This window comes from Dreissena polymorpha, chromosome 1 (genome assembly GCF_020536995.1).
Source record: "Dreissena polymorpha isolate Duluth1 chromosome 1, UMN_Dpol_1.0, whole genome shotgun sequence".
NCBI classification, from domain to species: Eukaryota; Metazoa; Mollusca; class Bivalvia; order Myida; family Dreissenidae; genus Dreissena; species Dreissena polymorpha.
In genome coordinates this window covers 11,204,310-11,230,751 of record NC_068355.1, presented here as the reverse complement: position 1 = coordinate 11,230,751, position 26,442 = coordinate 11,204,310, and the positions used below count along the sequence as shown (strand labels likewise).

General features: G+C 35.5%; 1 protein-coding gene across 1 annotated transcript in view; it reads left to right on the top strand.

Annotated features, from left to right (window-relative positions):
* LOC127871046 (sodium/hydrogen exchanger 10-like) overlaps nucleotides 1-26,442 on the top strand; it is a 257,467-nt gene that overhangs the window by 31,118 nt on the left and 199,907 nt on the right. The window contains exons 2-5 of the mRNA XM_052413666.1: nucleotides 5,171-5,431; nucleotides 11,198-11,335; nucleotides 14,519-14,635; nucleotides 16,919-17,080. Of these exons, the coding sequence (XP_052269626.1) occupies nucleotides 5,171-5,431; nucleotides 11,198-11,335; nucleotides 14,519-14,635; nucleotides 16,919-17,080 (678 nt within the window). The remainder of the gene's footprint in view (nucleotides 1-5,170; nucleotides 5,432-11,197; nucleotides 11,336-14,518; nucleotides 14,636-16,918; nucleotides 17,081-26,442) is intronic.

The following is a 26,442-nucleotide window of genomic DNA, read 5'->3' as shown; positions in this document are numbered from 1 at the left end:
CTTCCCATCTTACAGACATGTGCTTATATTTAATAATGTAGGGGTTTGTTTAGGATTTGTGCACTTTTTTAAATGCCCTTTAGGACACAACTTTTATATTTCTTGGTTTACAAAACCGCCGACCCTAATTTTTGGAAAATGGGAAAAAAATAAAATCGGAAAATCGTCTTTTTTATATATATTTTATTCCCGACCGCACTGAAAAACGAGCGGAACGGGAAAAAAAGATCCGGTTTGAGTACGGATGCGAATAAAATCAAGTAAGTACAATCAACGCTTGGTTCACATAATTATATTGCAGGGATCGGGATATTTTTCAATGTTACACATTATGTACCAGTCCTTTTATGGGCACTTCTCAAAATTGAGTGGGCAAAAATTACAGACAAAAGGACAATCTTCGTCAGTAAAATGTCGACCCTATCAAAATTTATTTCCGAGTCTGTGACGCAACTATATTGTTTAACATGTTAATTATATTAAACAAACCCGATAATATAGTAGATAAAAAAAGTATTACCTTGCAATTTGATAATTAGTATAAATAATCCAATAAAACACTGCCATTATTTATGATATATGTGTTTAGGAATTTTGTTAACATGTCCGCCATAGTTAGGAACTGTACAGAAAGTTTAGAAATCGGAACAAATTGGTATATCTCAGAAAATCATTGATAAATGTATTTGTCGTTTCAATGCTTAGGGCCGAGTAATTTCGGCAAATGGGAACTCAACTTGCGTTAAACACTTGCTCAATTAACCGTTAAACTCCGCCTCCGTTCTCTGCAAAAGATTCGAAGGCGGAGCTATGCACGTGCTATTATTAAATTGGAGGATTGCAATTGAGAAACAAACACACGATAGGTTCGGCGTGTTGATTGCTAGACAAAGGAAGCCAATTTTGTCGGCGCAAAATTTGTCGCTTTATTGCTTCAGACAGAAAGCGGCTTTTCTTTGATGACGTCAAAAGGTCAATTCACACAGACTGCAAAGTTTCGGAAGACTTTAACTGCTTTAACTGACTCCTTGTTTACAATTCCAGTAAAAAAACACATGCTAACATTAAACTTTGGATTAAATTATCAAAATAAAGCAAAAGCGAAGTTGACAAATATGATTAAATTAATTCGCGTCAGTTCAAATAAGACGTTTTGCGTTGTAAATCAACAAGTTTTCATGACAACAACAACTTTAACAAACATTACCGTGACGACGCGGGGATTGATCTACCTCGATTTTTTTTCATGGACGATCTCATAAGTCGAGTAAGAGAAAACACATAATTTGTGTATGAGTAGTTCATCTTATATAAGATTTATGCAACGGACATCACATTGTGTAATGGTGTGCATCGAATAACGGAAAAGAAGCGCAGTTTTTCGTATTAATGGGAAAAGAACGCATGTCATGTAATGGAGTGTTTAAAATTGCCTTATGTTACAAAAGGTGCTTTTAGGACTCATTTCATTTGAAGATATAGATGTGCTTCATTGCATAATTTGATTTTTTGTCTCTGTGTTAAGGTTATAAAAGATATGTTGTCTTTGTTCTGATGTTACTAATAATAATACTAATATTAACTTTTCCCAATGTTTTTTTTTTTTTTTTGACCGCCCGATGGACCATTTTCAAAATAATTTTTGTAAACCAATACAAAAAAAAGTCGTGGCCTTACATAAGGATATAAGAATGAGCAATTAAAGGTTACAGGACAAATACCAACCTTTTAAAATTCTATGAATGCAATAAAATTGCAACAATATCTTAACATATTCATTAGTTATATTTATTTATCACACTGAGCCATCAAACATGTCAGCTGTAATGATGAATGATCTTTACTTTATTGTTTGAAAACATTTGAGGGAAAAAAGAGAGGAAGAAATAACTAGATATAGTTGAGTCATGTAGCATAATTGTGTATGATTTAATAACAAAATGAGTGTGCTAGATGACATGTGTTTTTAACTCTTTCAGTTCTGGAACCGAATTTTGTAGGTCTTGGTAAACAGTTTGGATCCAGATGAGACCCCACAAAACGTGGCGTTTCATCAGGATCCAAACTGTTTGCTATTCTGATGGTATTCTTTGAAAAAATTGAAGAAAATGCTAATTTTACAAATTCAGCAGACAACATTTTAGCACACGACAAATTTCCAAGCATGCAAATGGTTCAGAATTTTTGTATATTGGCAGTTGACTTTGATAAAATGAGTAAAAAACTATTGACATTCAGTAGTGTACCTTAGGAAATTACATAAAAGAATATCACATGTGTCACAAATTATGAATCAATAATCAATTATCAAAGTATTACATATGTAAGAAAATTTATGTAAGATTAATAAAATGACTCATTGCATTGCACAGTTTTATTATAAAGGAATGAGCTTGTCTGTCTGTAAGTCGGTCAGTCTGTCGATCGGTCTGTATTAAGTGTCCGATCTTTAATTATACCCCAACAAACGATCTTTAGGGGGGTATAAAGGAGTGAACTTGTCTGTCGGTCGGTTGGTCGGTTTGTCTGTCGGTCCGTATTAAGTGTCAGCTCTTTAATTCAAGTAATTTTCATCCGATCTTCAACAAACTTGGTCAGAAGTTTTATCTACATGATGTCTAGGCCAAGTTCGAACATGGGCCTTGCCGGGTCAAAAACTAGGTCACGGGGTCACTTAGTGCGTTTTAAACATTCAGCATGTTGTCCGCTCTCTAATTCAAGTACTTTTCATCCGATCTCCACCAAACTTGGTCAGAAGTTGTATCTTGATGATGTCTAGGCCAAGTTCGAACATCGGCCTTGCCGGGTCAAAAACTAGGTCATGGGGTCACTAAGTGCGTTTTAAATATTCAGCATGTTTTCCGCTCTCTAATTCAAGTAGTTTTCATCCGATCTTCACCAAACTTGGTCAGAAGTTGTATCTTGATAATGTCTAGGGCAAGTTTGAATATGGGTCATGCCGGGTCAAAAACAAGATCACGGGGTCACTTAGTGCGTTTTAAACATCACAATGTTATCCGCTCTCTAATTCAAGTAGTTTTCATCCAATCTTCACCAAACCTGGTCAGAAATTGTATCTAGATGATGTCTAGGTCAAGTTTGAATATGGGTCATGCCGGGTCAAAAACTAGGTCACGGGGTATCTTAGTGCGTTTTAAACCTCACCATGTTGTCCGCTCTCTAATTCAAGTAGTTTTCATCCAATCCTCACCAAACTTGCTCACAAGTTTTATCTAAATGATCTTTAGGACAAGTTTGAACATGGGCCATTCCGAGCCTAAAACTAGGTCAGGGGGTCACTTAGTGCGTTTTTTAACATTCAGCATGGTGTCCGCTGTTTTTTGTGAAGACGACATGCAAAATATTATGTGTCAATGCGGCATGTGGGGGTATTCGTTACGTCTGTGACAAAGCTCTAGTTCAAGTTGTTTTCATCTGGCCTTCACCAAACTTGGTCAGATGTTGTATCTAGATGATGTCTAGGTCAAGTTCGAATAAGGGTCATGCCGATTAAAAAACTAGGTCACAGGGGCCCGTATTCACCAACCGATTCTTAGACTTAAGAATAAAGAATAGACTTAGAACCAAACAAAATGTGTTCAGTTTTTGAATATATACAGGCCTCCACTGGTGATTATGTCATTAACAAAATGTTCTATATGAAGAATAATATAGATAGAGATGTTTACTGCAGAGTTTGACTCAAAATTAAAGAAATTATTGAATATTCTAATTTAAAGAATTTTCTTTATTCTTAGACTTAAGTCTAAGAGTTGTTTGGTGAATACGGACCCTCACAGGGTCACTTTGTGCGTTTTAAACATTGCGCATGGTGTCCGCTCTCTAATTTAAGTAGTTTTCAAAAACTAGGTCACGGGTTAACTTAGTGCCTTGTAAACATTGAGCATGGTGTCCGCTGTTTTTTGTGAAGACAACATCTAAAATATTCTTTGTCAAAAATTTCGTTTTTTACCATTGAAAACTCATTAAAAAAATGTGTGCTCTGTTGAGTGGTAATCTGTGCATAATAATTTTGTTAATATGATAGGTAGGCATGATTGTGTGCGAATAAATGTGTCAGTACTGATATTAACTTGTGTATGAATTTCAATTAAGTACACACAATTTTATTTAAAGACCATTACAAGATAATACAAAAAATTGTCTTTTGCATCCCTCGTTTATTGTAATATTGTTTCAAATGATGTCTTTTATTTGTGAATTTCCTAATGTAATATTTTACATGTCTCGTTTTCAGACAGATTTTGAACTATTAATTTTTTATTTGAAACATTTGGACAACAAAAAAATCAAGTTTATGGGCCCTAAAAATGAAGAATTATAATATGTGTTAGCTTAACAACCTGAACAAATATGCTTTGAAAATGATGCCATGAAAATGATCAAGAAAGTATCACTTAATTGAACTTTTTGCTTGATCCAACAATGTGCAAATTGTAATTATTCACAACGTAAGTTTACTTCATTTGTGGCAATAATTTATGTATGAAAAGAGCTTGGTACATTCTAGACAAAACTCCAAATGCACATCTATATTTGGTCATTAAATGGATTTTTCTTAAAGGTATTAATAAAATGAAATTTTCCAACATTTCATCTAGTGACAATATCTTTCTAAAATAATAAATAGTGGTACAGTTGATTGGGATGATAAGGTTTCATTAACCCAAATTTTAAACAAACTAATTGCAGTATTTCTTATCAAATTAAAAATGAGTGGAGTTCTGCCTTATGTAGCTCATGACCTCCTTGAAGGGAAGGACAATATGAGAAGCCCACTAGCCAATGACCTTAACTCTTTCAGTGCTGGAACCGAATTTTGAAGGCCTTTGCAAACAGTTTGGATCCAGATGAGACGCCACAAAATGTGGCGTCTCGACAGGATCCAAACGGTTTGCTGTTCTGATAGTATTCTTTGAACAAAAATCAAAGAAAATGCTAATTTTAGAAATTCAGCAGACGACATTTTAGCAGACGACAAATTTCTCAGCATGCAAAGGGTTAAAATGTTTGGTAGGTCTCTGGATATTCAGAGAAAATTAATATCTTCTCTGCAGCAAAAGTATAAAAAGAACAAGGGCAGGCAACCATGACTAAAATGTTTCTAACTTTGATCTCTTGAAATGTGATATGTAATTCCCTATTGCAGCCCTCACTAGAAGGATCATCCAGGGTTTGAACCTGCGGCTGCCTTACACCGTGGTCCTACTTGTCCTGGGCATCCTGTTTGGGCTCCTATCTGGCTACAGCGAGGTCGTCCACATTTATGCCCGGGTCATTGACATCGACCCCCACCTCCTGCTCAGTATATTTCTCCCGATTCTCATCTTCGAGTCCGCTTTTGCCATGGAGGTGCACACATTCATTAAGACCATTGTTCAGGTCGTGCTTCTTGCCATACCTGGCTTAGGTAAATATCTTTTTGTTATAGAATTATTGAAAGAGGAAACCAAATGTCATGTCTAACTTATAACAACAAAAGTTAGTTTAGCCATTAGAACTTTCAAAATGTAATTTAAACATAAGGTCCATCATGATGATCCATTACTTGCAAAAAAATTGTGAATTTCTCATGGACTCAGATTTTTTTCTAAACATTTAACTTGAACCTAAATTCAGTTAGGATCACATTGTGCGCCTACATCACCAACTTTTTATTGCAACTTTTAACTATTTGACTTAACCAATACAGGATTTTACGGAACGCGATATTCTCCGTCAAATACACATAAAATGCCAGTCAGGACTCGTCATATTTGTTAATTTGCGTCCCATGTGACACACAATCATTTTGACATATCGGTTCTCATAATAGCAACAAGAAACTCTGAAAGACAACTGCATACCTAATTTTCTAGAAGGATGTATGAGTTGTCTCGCATCAACCAATCGTGTTATCACGCATCTGCTGTTGCTAGGTGCCGAACTGAGATTACATTGCGTAAATGTGAACTAATTATGTCGCTATGAAAGAAAAGCTTACTGAGGTTATGATAGCTTATTATCTGGCAAGCAAGATTAAGGTTGCGCACCCGTAATGATTTCCCCCACTTTCTTCAAAGATCTAAGATACTTTTTACCTGTTTACTTATAGATATCTAATTTAAGTGCATTCTAATGAAAAGTTACCGTGGCTGAGTGGTTAAGGCGCTAGTCTAGAAATCTTTTGGGATCTTCCTGCGCAGGTTCGAATCCTGCGGACTACGCATACTTTTTGCGAGGTGTTTTATTTCTTTTCTAACGTAATTTGATTTAATATAGCATATAAGTGATGTTTATTGTTAAATATGTTTCAATTTTTCGGCGTTAGCTGTATACGCCAGCTTTTCACCTTACCTGACCTTTGTAACTGTCCAATAAAATTCAAATAAAATTTCCCGCGGCTAGTTCAGAATGAATACAATTCAGTTATCCCATAGGCTGATATAAGCATACCATCAGAACATTGGAAACATGTCCGCGTCTTTGTAACACTGTTTTACTGAGTGTTCAGCATGAAACAATTTTATCTCTAATGAAAAGGCTTAATAGATAGAACAATTTTACACTCAATCTCGACATCAATACAGTTTGTGTGTCCACCTTTTATTTTCAGAGGCAACAGCGTTTTTACTTAAAGGCTATGTTCTCATTTTAGTACTGACTTTCATATTCCTATCAACATGTTAACATGTAAAAGTATAAAAAGCAGTGGAAGCGTGGCCTCACTTTAATGCATTGCATTTCGACCCGCGAGTTATCGGGGTTTATTTACAGGTCATCGCTGTGTCCGAAGACACTTATGTGCTGACCTGAGTTCGTGGCCAGTTTGTTATATAATATAGACCCTATCCGTGAACTAGGTGAACTGAGATTTTCTTTAGACCACAAAAGATGTTAAATGAAGATATTCAGCGATATAATTATGGTATGTCAATAGTAGAGTCTTTATGTGTTTTCAACAATACCATGATAAATATTATTTTTAATTAATTTAACAAGAATTATTCCACCATATTGCCTAATGTATTAAGCATGAGCGCGATGATTCTCGATACTGTTAATAATCGAATCAAAAAGCAATGCCTGACAAACCACTAAATCAGGTTTGTTCGAAGAACGCGCGTATAAATATTAAAAATATGTACGGATACTTCGCGTGTGGCCGGTTGACTCATATGTTTAAATTTCACTTCCATTCTTCATTTGGTTTTCTGTTTTGTATCTTTAGGTTTATGACCAGCAATATGTAATTATGTAAAATAAGCTGCGAAAACTCCGCGTAACATCCCGTATTGCGTGTGATCCAGCTAACAACTGCACAGAAAGACATTCGCTATCCTTGGTCTCATTTTTTTAACTCTTTACCTTTCACAAACTCAAACCACAATCAACGCTGTATATCATTTTAACACCTTTACTGCATCTGTACACACCAACTGCATGCCCATATTTGAAAATCTGGATGAATTATGGAACTTTCATATACTCCAAGGGTGCTAATAAACTGGACAGACCGAGCGTGGGGGTGGTTTTGAAAAAATCCATATATTTTTTTTTAAGCATGGAAAGCCTACCTAAAAAATTGCATGTAGTTCAGTGAAATGATGCTGATTAAGAAAATAATACTGTGAAATCATTTATTTTCGTCAGCATTAAATTTCGTCATTTTTATAAAAATGACGTTTTCGTCAGCACTTACATTTGCCAATTCCTGACTTTAAAAAAAAAGAGGCTTCAGTCAATATCAGATTTGTTTGTCCGAAATATATCGTGGCTGCGAAAAATCGTAGTGGGGAAAGAGGGAGGACACTTAAGAGTCACTTGCAGGAGGAGGGGTCTGTCACATGTCAATATACTAGTCTTTTGTTATCAGGTGATAAGTTACCGGATTAGTGGGACTGAATAACCATTAACGAGTGTTTGAAACCCGGGTTTGAAACAGTGAAGCCAGTTGCCTATTCATTTATTATCATGGCCAAACTAATAACAATCTTAGTACCTTTATCGGCGCAAATTAGAGAAGGTGCGAAGATTATTGGTTAAAATTAGTGTTAGCAAACTGTTTGGTCAGTTTTCAATAAAGTTTCAAGAGTTTTGCATCGTAAATATTTGATAACTTTAAGTACACTAATTTTCGGAAGTGTAAAATTAACAGTGCATTATGGGACAGCGGTTTCATAGGGCAAAGTTCAGATTTAATTGTAACAACCAATGGACGAGTGAGTTTAAATTAGATTGAATGCAATAGGATACAAAACAATGTTTTATTGCGTCAAACTCAGTCATTCCAAACACGTGCTTTCCGCGAATTTCCTGGAAATCGTGCAAAAATAAAAGTGAATTTTTTAAAACAATTTCCTTACGTTATGATGGAACTAATAGTCATGATTGCTAATTTCTCTTACTTGTTACGTTTTCAATTGCTACAAGTAACAATTATTTGAAACATGTAGCGTAAAACTTGTAAAAGATGTCAATGATTAAAAAGATTGATAGCCCATAAAACGAAGCACAAGCTATTTTTACACCTGTATTGTAGTTAAACGCAAACAAACACCAAACACAAATCAAAATTTCTGTATTTATTTGTAATCAATGCAGAGAATGTATACGGTAAGTATATACATCACCATCTTTTAATGTTGTTTATTGTCTTTGATCCGGATCTAATCTGGTGCGTGGAGGTAGTATAATCTTCTGCAACAACACTGAAAAACACAATACACACAATGGGTAATAAAGTTGTTAACAATTAGCGCTTATCATTACAAATCTACCTAAGAGAAGTCAACGCAGTCGATACAGCTGTACTGCTTTCGTGTTTTAGAGCAATGTCACGTGTCAGTTAAGTACACTGTGTAATCTACACCCTTTTGTGTCAAAACCGGATTTATCTTGATTACGTAACAGACGAAGTATGTATGCGTGGATTACGTTGGATTTTAGTGCCTCATGCCTTTGGTAATTCAGTCTTAATTTGTTCAAATATGGGACATAATTGTTCATAAGGATCTTGAATTCGTCAATTGGTCAACTGAAGAAATATACGAAAATTAATGCCTGATGATATATAATGGTTTCACAGTATATTAGATTGTATTTGGAAAGTTGCTCATTAAACTATAAAAATAAATACAATCTTTAATTGTATAGGTGTGTGTTAAATCTTGGCTATTGTTTACGTAAATAATTGATTACTATACTTTTAACTAATTGACTTTGATACAGCCAGCATATTTATTGGGACCCCCATTTTTATTGACAGGACCCCTGAAAATTATTAACTAAAGTCCTAGGGACCCCTAAATTTTGTCATGAATGTAAAACCCTGCCGATAAACTGACCAACTCATTAAATTCTAAGTTGGTCAGCTAAGTTTGCTTGTGTAACTGATAGCATCTTCTTTCAGTGCTGGTCAAGTTCAACATTGCTTTAATGTGTAGCTTTAAAATGATCAAATATTACTGTTATAAAATGGGGGGTCCAATTATATGCTGCCACCAAGTGCCATACTTGCAATGTAACCATTATTCATTTTCAGCCAAATCTATTGAAAATTTCTGTGGTGCTTAAATTTATTTTTGAAAGTATTGACTGTAATTATTTAGGGTGAAAGCCACACTTTCAAAACTTAATATTTAAATATTTTGTGCCCAACTCTTTCTACATTTTGTATGCAATTTTCATCACTCTTTTACATAATAATTATCTTGAACTGCTACAGCGCATATTGTCCAGGTTTAATAATTGAATAATTTTTTAAGGATTAATTTCCCATTGTTTAAAACGGGTATATACGATTTTTTATATGTGTTTAGTTGTAATATATTGATAAAATATGTTACAATAACACAAAATAGGCAAGAGAAATTATACATTAAAGCCGAATTTCATGAAATGCAGCAAAGACAAATAAGCGCCCCGAGCATATAGTGACAAACATATTTTCCTACAATAACCGAAGCATTCTTTGTATTATAAACCGTTAAACTACGAGGGGTGTTCAGAAGTTCGTGGATTTTCGCTATAACTTGTTAGTTTGCTGGTAAAAGTCAATGAAATTTACATATTATACAAACCAATTATCACAGACTTTATATATAAGCTAAAAATGCATGAATTCCATAAAGCGCGTTTGAAACGCGTTGCCATAGAGACCTCAGTAACGACATGCGGCGCACGCGTGTATTTTATTATAAGTATGAGCGTTATGCAAATTTAAATTTGGTTTAAATGTCGTTGATAAACAGAATTTACGGCAAATTTCACGTTACAGCGCCTAAGTCCTCCTTACAGCCCAGATTTGGCCCCTTTGGACTTCCGCGTCTTCCCGGAAGTTATATCACAGTTGCGCGGTATTCGCTTTGCAAGTAAACAGGAACTTACAGTTGCAGCAAAGCGAATTGTGTCGTCTTTTGACGCTGACTGGTTACATAGAGACACTTTTGACAAGTGGATTTCCCGACACATAAAGTGCATTCGCGTTGGAGGTGATTATGTGGAAAAGATTTGACAGTTGTTAACTTCATAACGTCATTGACATTGAACAGAAACGTTACACGTGCGTCGGTGTGCGCATTGTGCACATGTTTAAATCTCTGATATATATTTATTGTTTTATGTATTTCCATGATATTTGGAGAGTATATTTGGACAGGACGAAATATTCTTAACATGCTATTTGTTTGTCCATTTATGTTACCAAATGAAAGTTATAGCAAAAATCCACGAACTTCTGGAACACCCCTTGCAAGTTTAGATGCACATCGTACATGTATAGTATACATGCTGGTGAATTCGGCTGTACAGCCGTTTTTAATTTCAGAATTAAATATCTGGCTTATTTCGCATTTTTCGACACATGTTCTTCTTTACTTTTATTTTAATTTATATTGAAATATATATATATAATAAGTTTTTTACACAGTTTATATTAATTCATAAATATTTGACAAAATCGTATATACCCGCTTTAAAATGATATATAAGAATCGTCTAGCATAATTGCAAATTCTTACATACTGTACCCTTTTAACAACAACCCAAACATCCTGAGGGGCACACTGTGTGTGACAGCTTTTCAAAATTATTTTAGTCTGGCAAGTTTTATTTTTGTTAAGTTGTTTGACTGAATATCTATGCCAAGCTTTCTGGAAGACTGTGTGATATAGTTATTTTGTTTGCTATTTTGTAGCCATGGCTGCATTCCTTACTGCTGTCCTAAGTCGATTCATGTTCACGTATGACTGGACATGGAACGAGGGTATGATGTTTGGGTCCATCCTCAGTGCGACAGATCCGGTGGCAGTGGTTGCACTGTTGAGAGATATCGGTGAGACAGAGGTTGTTTGATCTACACATTTTCTTATATAACAAAAGGTCTATTTCTAATCTTCTTGTAAGAAGCTCAATATAGCTTTGACAATTACTAAGTATATGTGTGTTTCTGCATTAGTTTGTGTTGGCCTCAATCCGTCCTTTCTTGTGTGGACTCAAACATTCATCATGCAATTTTTAAGTAATTAACACAAATTCTCACCGTGTCATGTGAAACGCCCCTTGCCTTGTCCTAAGGTTAATGTATACTTGCAAGATTGTCAATTATAAAGCTTTTCAGGGCTGTAACTGTGTTGTTCATCATGCAATTTTGAAATTACTTACCACAAATGTTCTCCTCAAGGCAAAAGCATGGCATTTATAATATCTCTTTCCCTACCTGGAAGGATAAAGTTTCACGAGAGGTCAAACTCGAAATTAGGTTGCTTATATATCCAAACTTCATAATTTACCAGTATCAAGCACTTTAAAAATAACTTATACATATTTTCACTATTTGAAGAGTGACACCTGTCATGTTACATCTCAGGTCAAAGTCACACAGTAAAAGGTAATATAATTTTTTATACAGATTATCTGAACTATAACATACATCATGCAGTTTTAAAATAACATGTCACAAAAGTTTACCATCTGGAGATGTTGGTTGTGTAAGACCTGTGCAATGAAAGCTTATTAAGACCAAATCTTGGGTCCCTTTCATAAATGTGAGGGTTACATGTATAAGTACATCTTGGGCATTGTGCAGCGTTTTAAATTATCACAAGCATTATTGACAATTGGCTTAACATTTAAAATATTCAAGCATAGATTCACATGAAGTGGCATATTTGGTGAAACAAGTATATAAAATTTTCATTCAGGACATCTTCTTTATTATTTTTTTGTTGTTATATCCATGGATTTGTGCGCATTTTAGAGGGTGATATGGATCTGCTCGTTGCCAACAGTTTGACTTACTTGTGTGCACAACAAATCGCATTGAGTGCCTGTTATTTTGGAGCATTGTTCCAACATCAGCAGGGTTATCACCTAGTTGCAATAATTCAACTCTAAGCTTTATAGCCCAATGGGCTGCTTCGAGTTGCAATGCGCTCTCTCTTGTCCATGGGTGCAAAATGTTATCAAAAATGCAAGGGTTAAGGAACACTGAAACTGCAAGAATAAAAGTTTACCTATCTAAACCACAAACCCATCCAAATGGTACCATTAAAGCAAGAAATAATTGATTTTATTGACTTAGATTTTGTTTTGTACGCTTTATTCGCCATATTGGAAAATTGACCCAATATTGGTTAGGTAGCAGTACACCAATATTTTGCACGTCGGGTTATGTGCTCCAGCCTATAAAGTCGATAACGATGTGGTATTCGATACAGAATACACTGTTTCAAATTTAAACATAAACATGTCAGCGAGAAAAGTGTGTTGAAACATCGTCGTGTTTTTATAGGGTGCATGCAAAGGATAACATCCGTAGGTTGCCATTCAGGTAAATTTAACATGTTTATGAAGTTTATTCATTATTTTCCTCAATTTGTCTAGAACGACATCTGTTTAGTGAAGTGCACGGATTTGCTGCGCTGAACTGCACACATGTTTATGAAGGGGTGCATATGGACTGCCAGAGCCGCCATAGCAAAAATTATCAAAGGCTCTGGGAGTCCGTTTATATGGACGAGGTTATCACCCAATATAATCAAAGCGCTTAAGGCACTGAAGTTGTTCGCTGTTGTAGTCCTTGATTAGCTTGTGCGCATTGCACAGGCTAATCAGTGTGCACAGGCTAGTCTTATTTGACATGCGTTAAGCCCCGTTTTCCCTGAAAGCACCCAATATGTACAGATTTCAATGATAAACACTAGACTGGCCAATGTTGCCTTACAGGCTGGTAAATACTTTTGAATACATACACACTATGTAGTGTACCAGTGGGAAATATAAACAGGCAGATGCTGTGGTTAGAGCAGATGCTCCTTAGGCATTGGTGGTCTGCTTAATTTTACTGCAGTTATCCACACAGGCAGTCATGGGTAACAGTTCCTAGCGTACATAACGCAGACTGACTTGCAAAATAGCCTCTACATTATTTGTGAGCTTATGCTCACAAATAAAAATCATAGTTTGGACTTGATTGGCTTGTAACCTGTATACATAACTGCTACTGATGAAACTCAATATCAATTATTATTCAGCATTTAAATTACTGCCTCTGGTTATGTGCCATATTAGTTTTTGGACATTCATGGGTCGCATTTTGAGACATATTGGAATGTGGGGCCATCCATGCCCTATGGAATGTGGGGGCCATCCATGTTCTTTGGAATTTAAGGGCGATCGATGTCCTATGGAATGTGGGGCCATCCATGTCCTATGGAATGTGGGGGCCATCAATGTCCTATGGAATGTGGGGCCATCCATGTCCTATGGAATGTGGGGCCATCCATGTCCTATGGAATGTGGGGCCATCCATGTCTTATGGAATGTGGGGCTATGAATGTCCTATGTAATGTGTGGGCCATCCATGTAATATGTAATGCGTAGCCATGCATGCCCTATGGAATGTGGGGCCATCGATGTCCTTTGGAATGTGGGGCCATTCATATCCTATGGAATGTGGGGCCATCCATGTCCTATGTAATGTGGGGGCCATCCATGTCCTATGTAATGTGGGGCCATCCATGTCCTATGGAATGTAAGGGCTATCCATGTCCTATGGAATGTGGGGGGGCCATCCATATGCTATGGAATGTGGGCTAATCCATGTCCTATGGAATGTGGGGGCCATCCATATCCTATGGAATGTGGGGCCATCCATATCCTATGGAATGTGGGGCCATCCATGTCCTATGGAATGTGGGGGCCATCCATATCCTATGTAATGTGGGGCCATCCATATGCTATGGAATGTGGGGCCATCCATATCCTAGGGCCATCCATGTCCTATATAATGTGGGGCCATCCATGTCCTATGGAATGTGGGGCCATCCATATCCTATTAAATTTGGGGCCATCCATGTCCTATGTAATGTGGGAGCCATCAATGTCCTATGGACATATGTCAAGCTAGATAAGATTCAACATACAAAACAAGAAAACGTTCATTGCTCTTACAGTGTAAACAATTATAAAATAAAATAATGACATAAATTTACATTGATAAGGTTTTGTATAACAGGTGCTTCAAAGCAGATGGCCATGGTCATTGAAGGGGAAGCGTTATTGAATGATGGAACAGCTATTGTATTCTTCAACGTTTTTCTTAAAATGGTGACCAGCGAAGAAGCTATCTCAGGTATGTGTTTTAATATTGGAGTAATCAATGTATAGTGTTAATTATATTCCCTGTACAATTCCCTAGTTAATCCAACAGATTAGTTGTTATGCCCCCGGATCGAAAGATCGGGGGTATATTGTAATTGGCCTGTCTGTCTGTCATTGTGTCATTGTGTGTGTCCCAAAACTTAAACCTTGGTTAACGTTTGATAACTTTTTTAATATTGAAGATAGCAACTTGATATTTGGCATGCATGTGTATCTCATGGAGCTGCATATTTTGAGTGGTAAAAAGTCAAGGTCAAGGTCATTCTTCAAGGTCAAATGTCAAATATCTTTGTATTTTTCTTTCCCAAAACTTTAACCTTCGTTAAAGTTTGGTCATAACTTTTTGAATATTGAAGATAGCAACTTGATATTTGGCATGCATGTGTATCTCACGGAGCTGCACATTTTGAGTGGTGAAAGGTCAAGGTCAAGGTGATCCTTCAAGGTCAAAGGTCAAATTTATGGCTTCAAAGCGGCGCAAAAGGGGGCATTGTGTTTCTGACAAACACATCTCTTGTTGTTTTATGCTTTTGAAATTTTTGTTAATTGTTTTGCATTTATTATTTATTGTGCTTCCAATTAATCTCATTTTATCAATGTCACCTGATTTCTTACTGTCACTGTAACACTTTTTTAAAAGTTTTAAAAACATCAAGTAACATTAAAGAGTCAAAGATCAAAAGGGGATAACCCTTTACTATATTCAACAAATAGTTGATAAGAGTTGCTTCCATTGAAAAAAAATGCTTTAAACCTTTCTATTGGCAGATTGCAGCCATGATTTGGATGAATAAATTAATACAAACTTTTTTTACAATGGTCACATTTAGAAACAATAATCAGTTTTTATATTCTAACTTGCTATACATAATAAGCCACTTCTTTAGCAACACCATTATCTGTAATACAGCCATCATCTTTATCATGATTGCCATCAATCAAGCGCCATCAGCAACAGATTTTAATGATTAAATTAGAAAACTGGGCTTAATGCATGTGCGTAAAGTGTCGTCCCAGATTAGCCTGTGCAGTCCGCACAAGCTAATCAGGGACGACACTTTCCGCCTAAACTTTATTTTCGGTAAGGAGGGACTTCCTTGAAACTAAAAATACCAAAAAAACGGAAAGTGTCGTCCCTGATTAGCCTGTGCGGACTGCACAGGCTAATCTGGGAAGACACTTTACAAACATGCATTATGCCCAGTTTTCTCAGAACACGACTCAAAAAAACATCTGGCTCTGGCAGTCTCAAGTTAAATTGTTGCTGTTTTAATTGAAAAATATCAGTCGCAGGTAGGCACCACACTGAGTAAGTTTGCATATTCTTTTTCTTCCCATAATATGCAGTCTTATAATTCTTTGGAATCCATTAATTAGATCTTTCTGCGAAGGAAGTGTCTGACAATAACAGATTCATGGCATAATATAGCATTTATAATATGATAGTATTATTTGTAAGACCTGTAAGAATCTTTGGTAACTCTTAAGATGACAAATTTTCTTTGGTTATAGTAGAAGTCAAGTCTAAAATGTTCGACCATCTGAGTAATTTTTATTATTGAAAAGTTGTGAACATAAATAATTGCAAAGTTGGATTTAGTTAAAAATTATTTTTTTTAAATATAAAAATATAACTGAAAACTAAATTCTAGATAAAATAACCGGATGATCAGTGTCTGTTGTTTCAATCTCAAGGGGTGGGCTGCATGTCTGAGCGGGCATATAAGGAAGAGGGCATATGCAGCGAGACTGAAATTAAAAAGGGTGGTATAGGCTCTTTGACTATAGCAAAATCAGGGTGGATAATGATACATTGATATCTTTTTGTAGCTTTTTACACTTATATTAAAGCAGTCCTGTTCTTAAGAATGGGGCTAGTTCTTTTAATTTTGGGCTAGTGCAGTTTAGTGGACAATAGCAGAATTGGTCTAGTGTTGTTTTTTTCTAACTGAGCAAGTAACATATTGGAATTGCTAATTTCAATAAATTTATATCAATAATGTACTTTAAACAGTTATGGTGTACGGTAAGTGAATGTTAATCCAATAGAGATGTTTTACATACCAATAGAATACAATGAAAACAACAAATGTCAGTGAAGTTGATATACTTTTATAGTTGTTTTATCACAAGACAAATGGGGCTGTTTAAAGACCTTTGGGCTTGTAATATTGCAAATCAAACACTTTAAATGCACCAGTTCTCTGAAAGGCTTAAAACTGTCAAGGTGTTTAGTCCTTGTCTTTATTTCTAGGTGGTGACATTGTACTGGATTTCATACGGATTGCCATCGGTGGACCTTTCGTTGGCTTCATCATGGCAAAGATAACCCTCTTCTGGCTATCACGTATCTTCAACGATGCCATCGCTGAGATCACTATAACCATGGCTTCGGCATACATCACTTACTACGTTGGTACGTTACATTTTAGGTTTTAGTCCAAAGATGGTTGGGGGGTACAGAATTGCTTGTTGCCTGGTTGGGGAGTACAGAATTGCTTGTGGCCTGGTTGGGGGAAACATAATTGTTTGTGGCCTGGTTGGGGAGAACATAATGCTTGTGGCCTGGTTGGGGAGTACATAATTGCTTGTGGCCTGGTTGGGGATTACATAATTGCTTGTGGCCTGGTTGGGGAGTACATAATTGCTTGTGGCCTGGTTGGGGAGTACAGAATAACTTGTGCCCTGGTTGTGGAGTACATAATTGCGTGTGCCCTGGTTGGGGAGTACAGATTGCTTGTTCCTTGGCTGGGGAATACAGAATTGCTTGTACCCTGGTTGGGAAGTACAGAATTTCTTGTGCCCTGGTTGAGAAGTACAAAATTGCTTGTACCCTGGTTGGGGAATACATAATTGCTTGTGCCCTGGTTGGGAAGTACAGAATTGCTTGTGCCCTGGTTGGGAAGTACAGAATTGCTTGTAGCCTGGTTGGGGAGTACAGATTTGCTTGTGCCTTGGTACAACAGGTTTGCTTGTGGCCTGTAATACAGGTTTGTTTAAGCCCTAATTGGTTATTACAGGTTTGCTTGTGGCCTGGAATACAGGTTTGCCTGTGTCCTGATTGGGTATTACAGGTTTGCTTGTGGCCTGGAATACAGGTTTGCTTGTGCCCTGATAGGGTATTACAGTTTTGCCTGTGGCCTGGAATACCAGTTTGTTTGTTTCATGGTTGGGGAGTGCAGGTTTGCTTGTGGCCTTCGAATCATATGAGAAAAATCTTTGGGCATAGGAGATCAATTTTTTTGTTGAACAAAGACCAAACCTGACTAAATCCTTATTTCATCACTTTCTACATTGGTAAATGTCACCTAGTTTTTTAGTTGGAAAGTGTTCCCTTCAGTCTGCTTTTTGGGTATATGTATGTGTTGGTAATAAAATAGCCCCAAAAATGAGAAATAGTCAGTTTTCCTCTTTTAACTTATGGAATTGAGGAAGGCAATCCAAAATATTGATATAAGTTGTTTATTTGATATACAAAGTTCACACTTTACATTAGCTCAAAAAGCCCCCAAAAGAGAATTTAAGAGTTCATTGTTTTGTTTTAATGAAAAAATAACCCCATTAATTACAAATGCCGGCTTATCTTGACTGTCCAGTTTTGTTAACTTAGTATTTTCTTGTAAATTCTCATGAATTGTGGATTGAATTTATAGGTCTGGTCCTGATTTAAGCCTTATAAATTCTGAATTGCTTTTATATGTTTATATTAATATATAAACACATCTGATGCTTAGGAAGTAATAGTCATTGCAAGGATTGATTTAATTTTAAGGACAATCCTCCATCATAGATGGTGGGTCGTACGCAAGATTTAGGTTCAAACCTTCAAGGTCAAAATCATGACAAAGTCACAAATGATGACCTCTATATACAAATAAATTGTCCCTAATGTGCTGAAAGGTGCCTAGTATAAACCTTCTTATGACAAATTTTTACTCTGGGGAGACAAATCAAAATTTATTTGAAACAATTATTTTGATTTGACAGTCACACATTAAGTTCCCTATAGCAGAGAAAACACTTGCTCATATAAATTTGGCAGAAAAATGACAATGCCTTATGACAAATGGGCCATCCTCAGGCATGATATAAATGAAGCTGTCTAACCTCAGAAGATAGAATCACCAATACACTTTGTGTGAAGTATATTCCTCTCTGAATCTTTCCGAACCATTTATCTTACACTATACATATAAGAATACCTATTGTGCGACACAATATTTGATTAAGAGGCATGAACACAAATGAGTCAGGAATAAATGGTTATGGTATATCAATCATAAGGTATGTATGTTTGTCAGCATTTTGTATACCTCTTAGATTGTCTTGGAGTTACGCTCCCAGTTTGTTTGTCCCCTAAGGCCTGGCCTTTCTGTTTGTCCGCATAAAATATTAGTGGAGCAATTTTTTTCTCAGCAATTAGATTGACAATTCAAAAATGTTTTCACCATAACATGGACATGGGCATAACTCTTTCCATCCCCATGATACACATTTTCCAGAATAATTTTCCCTTGAACATAGATGCTTAAGTAGTGTTCGGTACAAGTCATGTGACAAAAGTTCTGTTGTTTTCAGAATCAATTTTGTCGTAAGGAAACTGGTATTACTCAACTTATCAAGAATTTATTTGTATGCCTCAAGAAAGCAGAAGCTGGTTCCCTTGCGTCTCATAATTTTGTGGAGTAAAATCCTCATCAGCTGCCTGGCACACATTGCATGGAAGGACTTTGCATGGAAGGACTTTGCATGTCATCCTTATGAATTATGAAACCTATACACATACAAATAAATTCTATAGGTGGAGTACCATAGTGTTCAGAAAAATGATAATGACTTAGTTTTCCCATTCTTTAACCCATTTATGCCTAGTTGACTCTCCTATCCTTCAAAATTGGATAAATGTATTTCCAAAATTAGGGATGTCTAGTATATTTAGAATATTTTTTACAGAAATTCCTTTAAGCAAACAGCGAAGACCCTGATGAGACACCGCATGCGGCATCCCATCTGGGTCTACGCTGTTTGCCAAGGCCTTTTTTCTAGACGTGAGGCATAAATGGGTTAATGTTTTCAGAACAGAAAAAAAAATATTCCTTTTAATTATATATGTTTCTCAGATTTAAATTTAATACACTGATGAAAAATATTTAAAACAATTTAAAGAGGATAGGGGTGCTACAATATGGTAAAACTGTTTCGCCATGTATTGCAATTCAGTTAACCGATATTGTAAAATGTATTGAATACCATGAACATATTTTGAAGAGAACTAGAGCATTTATAGTTTATAACTTTAATAGCTGTTTGCCATCTTAGATCCTAAAAACAGTTAAGATTTACTTGTGAATCCATGCCAACTGATTATCAAAATATCTTAATTTGAGTTGCATGTTAAACAGAGAAATTCTAAATGTTATTTTTATGGCATTTCACTGTAGTTTCTTTTTGATCCATTGAGGGCATTTACTCTGTTTCTGAAAAGAAGGTTCTAGATGGAATATAGCTCATTCAATCAGTTTCGGTTAACTTTTTGCTGCATTTATCCCCCCTGTAAGCATAATACAAAAGCTTTCTTGCTAAAACTTTGTTAAATAATTCCTTTACCTAATGTATAACGTAGACAGTCTTGTCATTTTGTTTTTATTGGGGCATTATGGAAAATTATATACAAATTAATCGGAACTGATGATTATCCGGAACTGGTTGACAAACTGTAATTTCACTTTTAAGTTTCTCTCCTAAAATATTCTGAAAAACAATTATTTAAGCAAGTTGTCAGAATAAATATCTTTATAAGTACTTAAATGTGAATAAAAACACTGTTTTCAAATTCTCAAGAATTTCTAAAGAATAACAAAACAGCAAACAATTCACAAACTTTATTGACAATCATTATATCCCCCATTGACAATCATGATATCCCCCATTGACAATCATGATATCCCCCATATTGACAATCATGATGTCCCCCATTGACAATCATGATATCCCCCATTGACAATCATGATATCCCCCATTGACAATCATGATATCCCCCATTGACAATCATGATATCCGCCATTGACAATCATGATATCCGCCATTGACAATCATGATATCCCCCATTGACAATCATGATATCCCACATTGATAATCATGATATCCGCCATTGACAATCATGATATCCGCCATTGACAATCATGATATCCCCCATTGACAATCATGATATCCCCCATTGACAATCATGATATTCCCCATTGACAATCATGATATCTCCCATTGACAATCATGATATCCCCCATATTGACAATCATGATATCCCCCATATTGACAATCATGATATCCCCCATTGACAATCATGATGTCCCCCATTGACAATCATGATATCCCCCATTGACAATCATGATATCCCCCATTGACAATCATGATATCCCCCATTGACAATCATGATATCCCCCATTGACAATCATGATGTCCCCCATTGACAATCATGATATCCCCCATTGACAATCATGATATCCCCCATTGACAATCATGATATTCCTCATTGACAATCATGATATCCCCCATATTGACAATCATGATATCCCCCATTGACAATCATAATGTCCCCCATTGACAATCATGATATCCCCCATTCAGATTTTGACAGATTTGCACCTGATCATTCTAGTTGTTATTTAAGTTATTAATTGTACTGTACATAAGTGAAAAACATTATAATTTTTACTCTTACAAATCATAATTATTGCTTAGCAATTATTCAATGTATTAATTGGAATATTATTACGAAGTATGACAATATCAACCCGTTTTTCTAACCAAACTGTACACATGTACTTAGGCTGAAACTCCTCCAAATTCATTGGTTACACACCTAGAGGTAAGTTTCTGTCTTTGTTGAGAATGCTCTCTTAACAAAGATTAAATGCCTGGGATATCCATTTTACTCGGAAAAAATATAAATTAACTTAATGGATAAGATATACCACCTCAATCTGTTAATATTTATTAACTTAAATGTATGTGCAACCCTTGTAACATGTTTCTGCATGATAAATAAAGTAAACAAAGAAAGAGCCGCATCTTGCAAAAATGGGACTTATGCCATATGCAGCCAGCATAGCTCCGCACCAACCTGCGCAATAGGGCAGTCTGGTCAGGGGCACCGCTTTCCACTGTAAGGCAAGAAAGGTTTCCTGCAGGTCTCATAAGCAGACAGGATAGCGCCAGACTTGACTGCTTGCATGTGCAGGCTGGTCTGGAACTATGCCTGCTGTATATGGCACCAGACCCATTATCACAATACACTCAATCAAATTGTACAGTGTATCATTAAATGCCATCATATTTATGGTTGGATTCCTCTTCATTTGCTACAGTTAAAAATATCTCTTTTTTGACATTAATTTGCTTTAACATTAGTATCTATGTTGGCATCTTTTAAGCCATTTGCACAGGAAGTGAACGGGCAATTTGCTTAAAAGCTGATAAAATAATGTCAGGATTCCCTACAGATTGACACGCATATTGTGAAATAATGTCTACGCAGTATTTTCTGTGTAAATGCATTCACTTATAAGTAGTATAAAATTAATTATTGCAGAATACAATCAAAGTACTGACAGTACTGGTCTGACGATGCTTTTGAAGAGGATGGATATAAAAGCATCAATTTAAGTTTATCTACATCACCACAATTGTGTAATTTTTATTGCCTGTCATTTAAACCACATCCTTAATTTAAGATTTGGCAAAGCTGCAGTGTACATGGACTTTTAGACAATCCACAGGTGTTTGTAAAACTTATTTAAGAACAAGAGGCTATTTTGGCTTTTTTTTGTCCCCTACAGGTGAAACTGGTGGGGACTTATGGTTTGCACTCTGTCTGTCTGCCTGTCAGTCTGTCCGTCACACTTTTCTGGATCCTGCGATAACTTTAAAAGTTCTTCATATTTTTTCATGAGACTTAAAACATGGATAGATGGCAATATGGAGATTATGCACGTCATTTCATTTTGTTCCTACGTCAATAATTCTGATTGATATGGCAACAAATATATATAAAAAAAATTCTGACAATTGTGGAGTTTCACTGGTAGGGGACCATATTGCTTGGCAATCTCTTGTTTCGTAGTATCCAAAATTTTTGTACCCAAATTTTTGTTTGTACCCAAAATTTTCTTCCACATTTTTCACATATGGGTACGAAAAAAAATGTGGCCAGAAAAAAAATGTGGGTACGAATATTTTGGGTACAAAAAAAAATCGAATATGAAAATTTTGGGAATGAAAATATATGCCAACAAAAATTTGGGTACGAAAACAAATTTGGGTCAGAAAAACTAAAAAACATTGGGTATGAAAAAAATTTGGGTGCCAAAAACATTGGGTACGAAAAAAATGTGTACCAAAACTTTTGGGTACAAACAAAATATGGTAAACAATTTTTTATTGGGAAAGATGGGGCACCTGAAAGTGTACCGGGGTACCCAAAAGTATCATTTGAAAATTGGTGTACAGTAAAGTATACTTCAAAGTACCCGGGGTATGGGTAAAAAAGTTTGGGTAGGTAAACAATTTGGGTATGAAAAACAATTTGGGTACGAAAAATGAAATGGGTACGAAAAAAAATTTGGGTACAAAATGGGAACAAAAAAAAACGGTACAAAAATGTTTGGGTACAAACAAAAAATCTGGCTTGTACCGTTATCAATGATAATCAGAGAGGTATGCCAATTGAGAAAATTTAGCTAACTCAATGGGACTGGCTCCGTCTTTTACATTAAGGTCGCCATTGTAAAGAATTTTTTCATGGTAAGATAACTTAGACGAGCTGCTTCGCTGAAGCAGCATCGTCAAAAAGTATACATAAACAAAAATGACTGAAAAGTTTATTGACTGAATTATAAATATGATCAATAAGGTAATTATCAAATAATTATGTTCCAGCTCTGTTGTTTAAGTCTCTAAATTAATATACTATTATAAACAACACAAGATATCTTTAAAAAGATATTCAGTGTACATTCTGATCGTGAAAATAAAAGTTGAACATTTATATTTTGAGATAATTAAATTAAAAGCAGAGTTTTTTGAGTGCTTTTTGTGTGTGTTGTTTGTTGATTATCCACCTCATGAAATGTTTGTTATGCAGTGCATTACATTTTAATTTATTTTAGTTCTTGTCCTTACACAGGGTTCGCACAGACCTTGAAAAGTGCTTGAAAATCAAGGTTTATCTTGAAAAGTGCTTAAAAACGATCTGGAGTGCTTAAAAGTGCTTATTTTCAACCATAGCCTTGAAAAGTGCTTTAAAAGTGCTTGAATTTGGCTGGAAAAGTGCTTGAAAATGAAATAACAACAATTAAAAATGTTAAAAACAGTTTCATTATTTTTCATTATTTAGCTTTCAGATAATTTCACGTCATATCGATCCGATGATATTGATCGCTCCTCCTATCTGACCCATGCCAATTTTCGCGCGCTTTTTATTAGAACATTAAGAAATTCATTTATTTCATGTAGAAGTTGTAACCTAAAATAGCTGTACACGATGCGTGCAAACCGTGTCAGATGATTTACACATGTTGCAATACAACTGTCCTGATTGGGCGCTTATTTCATCAAAAATCTTTAAATAGAATCATATGAGGAAATTCATTTTATACTTACGAAAATTGCAAACCTTTGTGTTTATGACTCATATCGTCTATATTACCCACCCATAATTTGATTTTAAAAATTGAAATCGGGCTTATATGGGATTATTGAGTAATGGATAAAGATGGGAGAAGTTGCATGTATGCGATTGAGACAGTTGAAACGTATGTATCGGGAAATCTGGCGACTCGCGATAATACGATAACTACAATCAGTTATGAGTTCTCCTTGGCTTCAAACTGTAAATTGAATAATCAAACACTCAATTAACACTCCGCCAGGTGCGGTATCCTACAGCTAGGTGCGAACACTGTTTTCTTTTATATGCGGCATTTTATAAGACAAAAAACACTGTTATGGGCATGGGTGTGAAATACATTATTCATTATCACTTTTAAATGAAAGGGATCAATACAATATGTTTATGTTGAATTATTTTATTTTAAGCGAACACAATGAACACGGCGGTATATACACTGTAACTCCAATATAACGCGCTCCGTTATAAAGCTGAATCCAATATAACGCTGGGAGTGCTTGAATCCCATTTTTTCTCCAACCTTCCATTTGATTTCTGATTCAAATCCGTATTATGCAACTTCATGTATTTTCAGACAATTCAAAGCTGGCGGCAATCACATGTTAATGGCTTTATTCAACCGTCCGTTGAACCGATTATAATCGCTTCAAGGGTCAACAACACCGACAGCTAATTGGTGTTAATCTGTTGTGTAATGTCAATAAAGGTGTGAAAAACTCGCTTGTCAGTGTTTATTACATGTATTCCTCATCAGAGCGGTTCGGTGCGATAATTTCCATAAGTTAAGTGCAAGCGGGATAGTTATACAATTAAAGTTATTCAAAACGATTAAAACATTCTTACTTTGATATGGTTGCAGTTTGACTATCTTAAATGAGCGGCTGTGAAATATACTGCCCACTGTATAAAACAACTTTTTCTGTCATTTCATTATCATTCTAGTATTATGTCATTTAATCTTTCAGTTTGTGCATGAGAAATTAAATAATCCAGACGATTTATTTACATGCAAACTCAGTGTACCGGTAATTGTTAACAGAGTTTCACTTTCATTTTTGCGCGCTATCAGAAAGTCCCCGGGAAACACGTTTTTTGAATGCGTATGATGCAATAAAACATTTCTTTGTACATGTATCGTATTGCATTCAATCTAAATTTAAAGTCGATCGTCCAATGAAAGCTCTGACCCATAATGCACTGTACTCTTAACACTTCTGAAAATGGCATATGCGTACGGTTGTGTTTACGAATTTCTTAAACATATATTGTCATTAATGTTCAAGATTATTATTTTTTAGGTTATGTTGCAATTTTATTGGATTATCGGGGATCAAGCTAGACTCCAATTTTTGGGAGAAGTCACTTCTCCCTCAGCTCTGGAGAGGGAGAAGTGAGGCAGTTTTAGGGAGAAGTGGATCTTTTGCGATCATCAATGGACCATTGTGAACCATGACCCAGGGGTTTCACTGGCCCAGAAAAAGTTGTTGCCACTTTACGCAGTGTGAAAACTGTCTGTTATTCCAACCTTATTCATATGAACAATCATTTAGGACAATTAATAAAAGAAACCTTACTACATTATATTAATGTCATTGACTGTATTATCACTTGAAAAAGTATGGTAATAAATAAAAATTATAAGTACCTTCATAAGTCATACCTTCATAAGTCTTAATAAGCTTTATTTGTATTAAAATAACTTTTTTTCATCTTGATAAACAACACAGATAACCAAAATAATATAATAATGTTAACATCAATGTAACAGTATGCTGCATAAATGTTTCAAAATTAACTATTTAATTTTAAACATAGAATCACACCAATTTACATCATTTGAAAGGGAACAAGAAAACATCAGAAAATAAAGCATCTCACTTCATATTGTTAAACAGTTGTATTTGGTCATTTGGACATGATATACATCAGCTTTGACAGCTTCTGTTGTTAAAATGTTTTCTGTAAGTGGTGGATGATCTCTAGGCTCAAATAAATGAATGTTTTTCACGCATATTTCTTGACAGAAAGGCCCAGATAATTGCTACCATCCATTCTAGTTGCTTGAAATATCATAAACATAGTTTTACAAACGA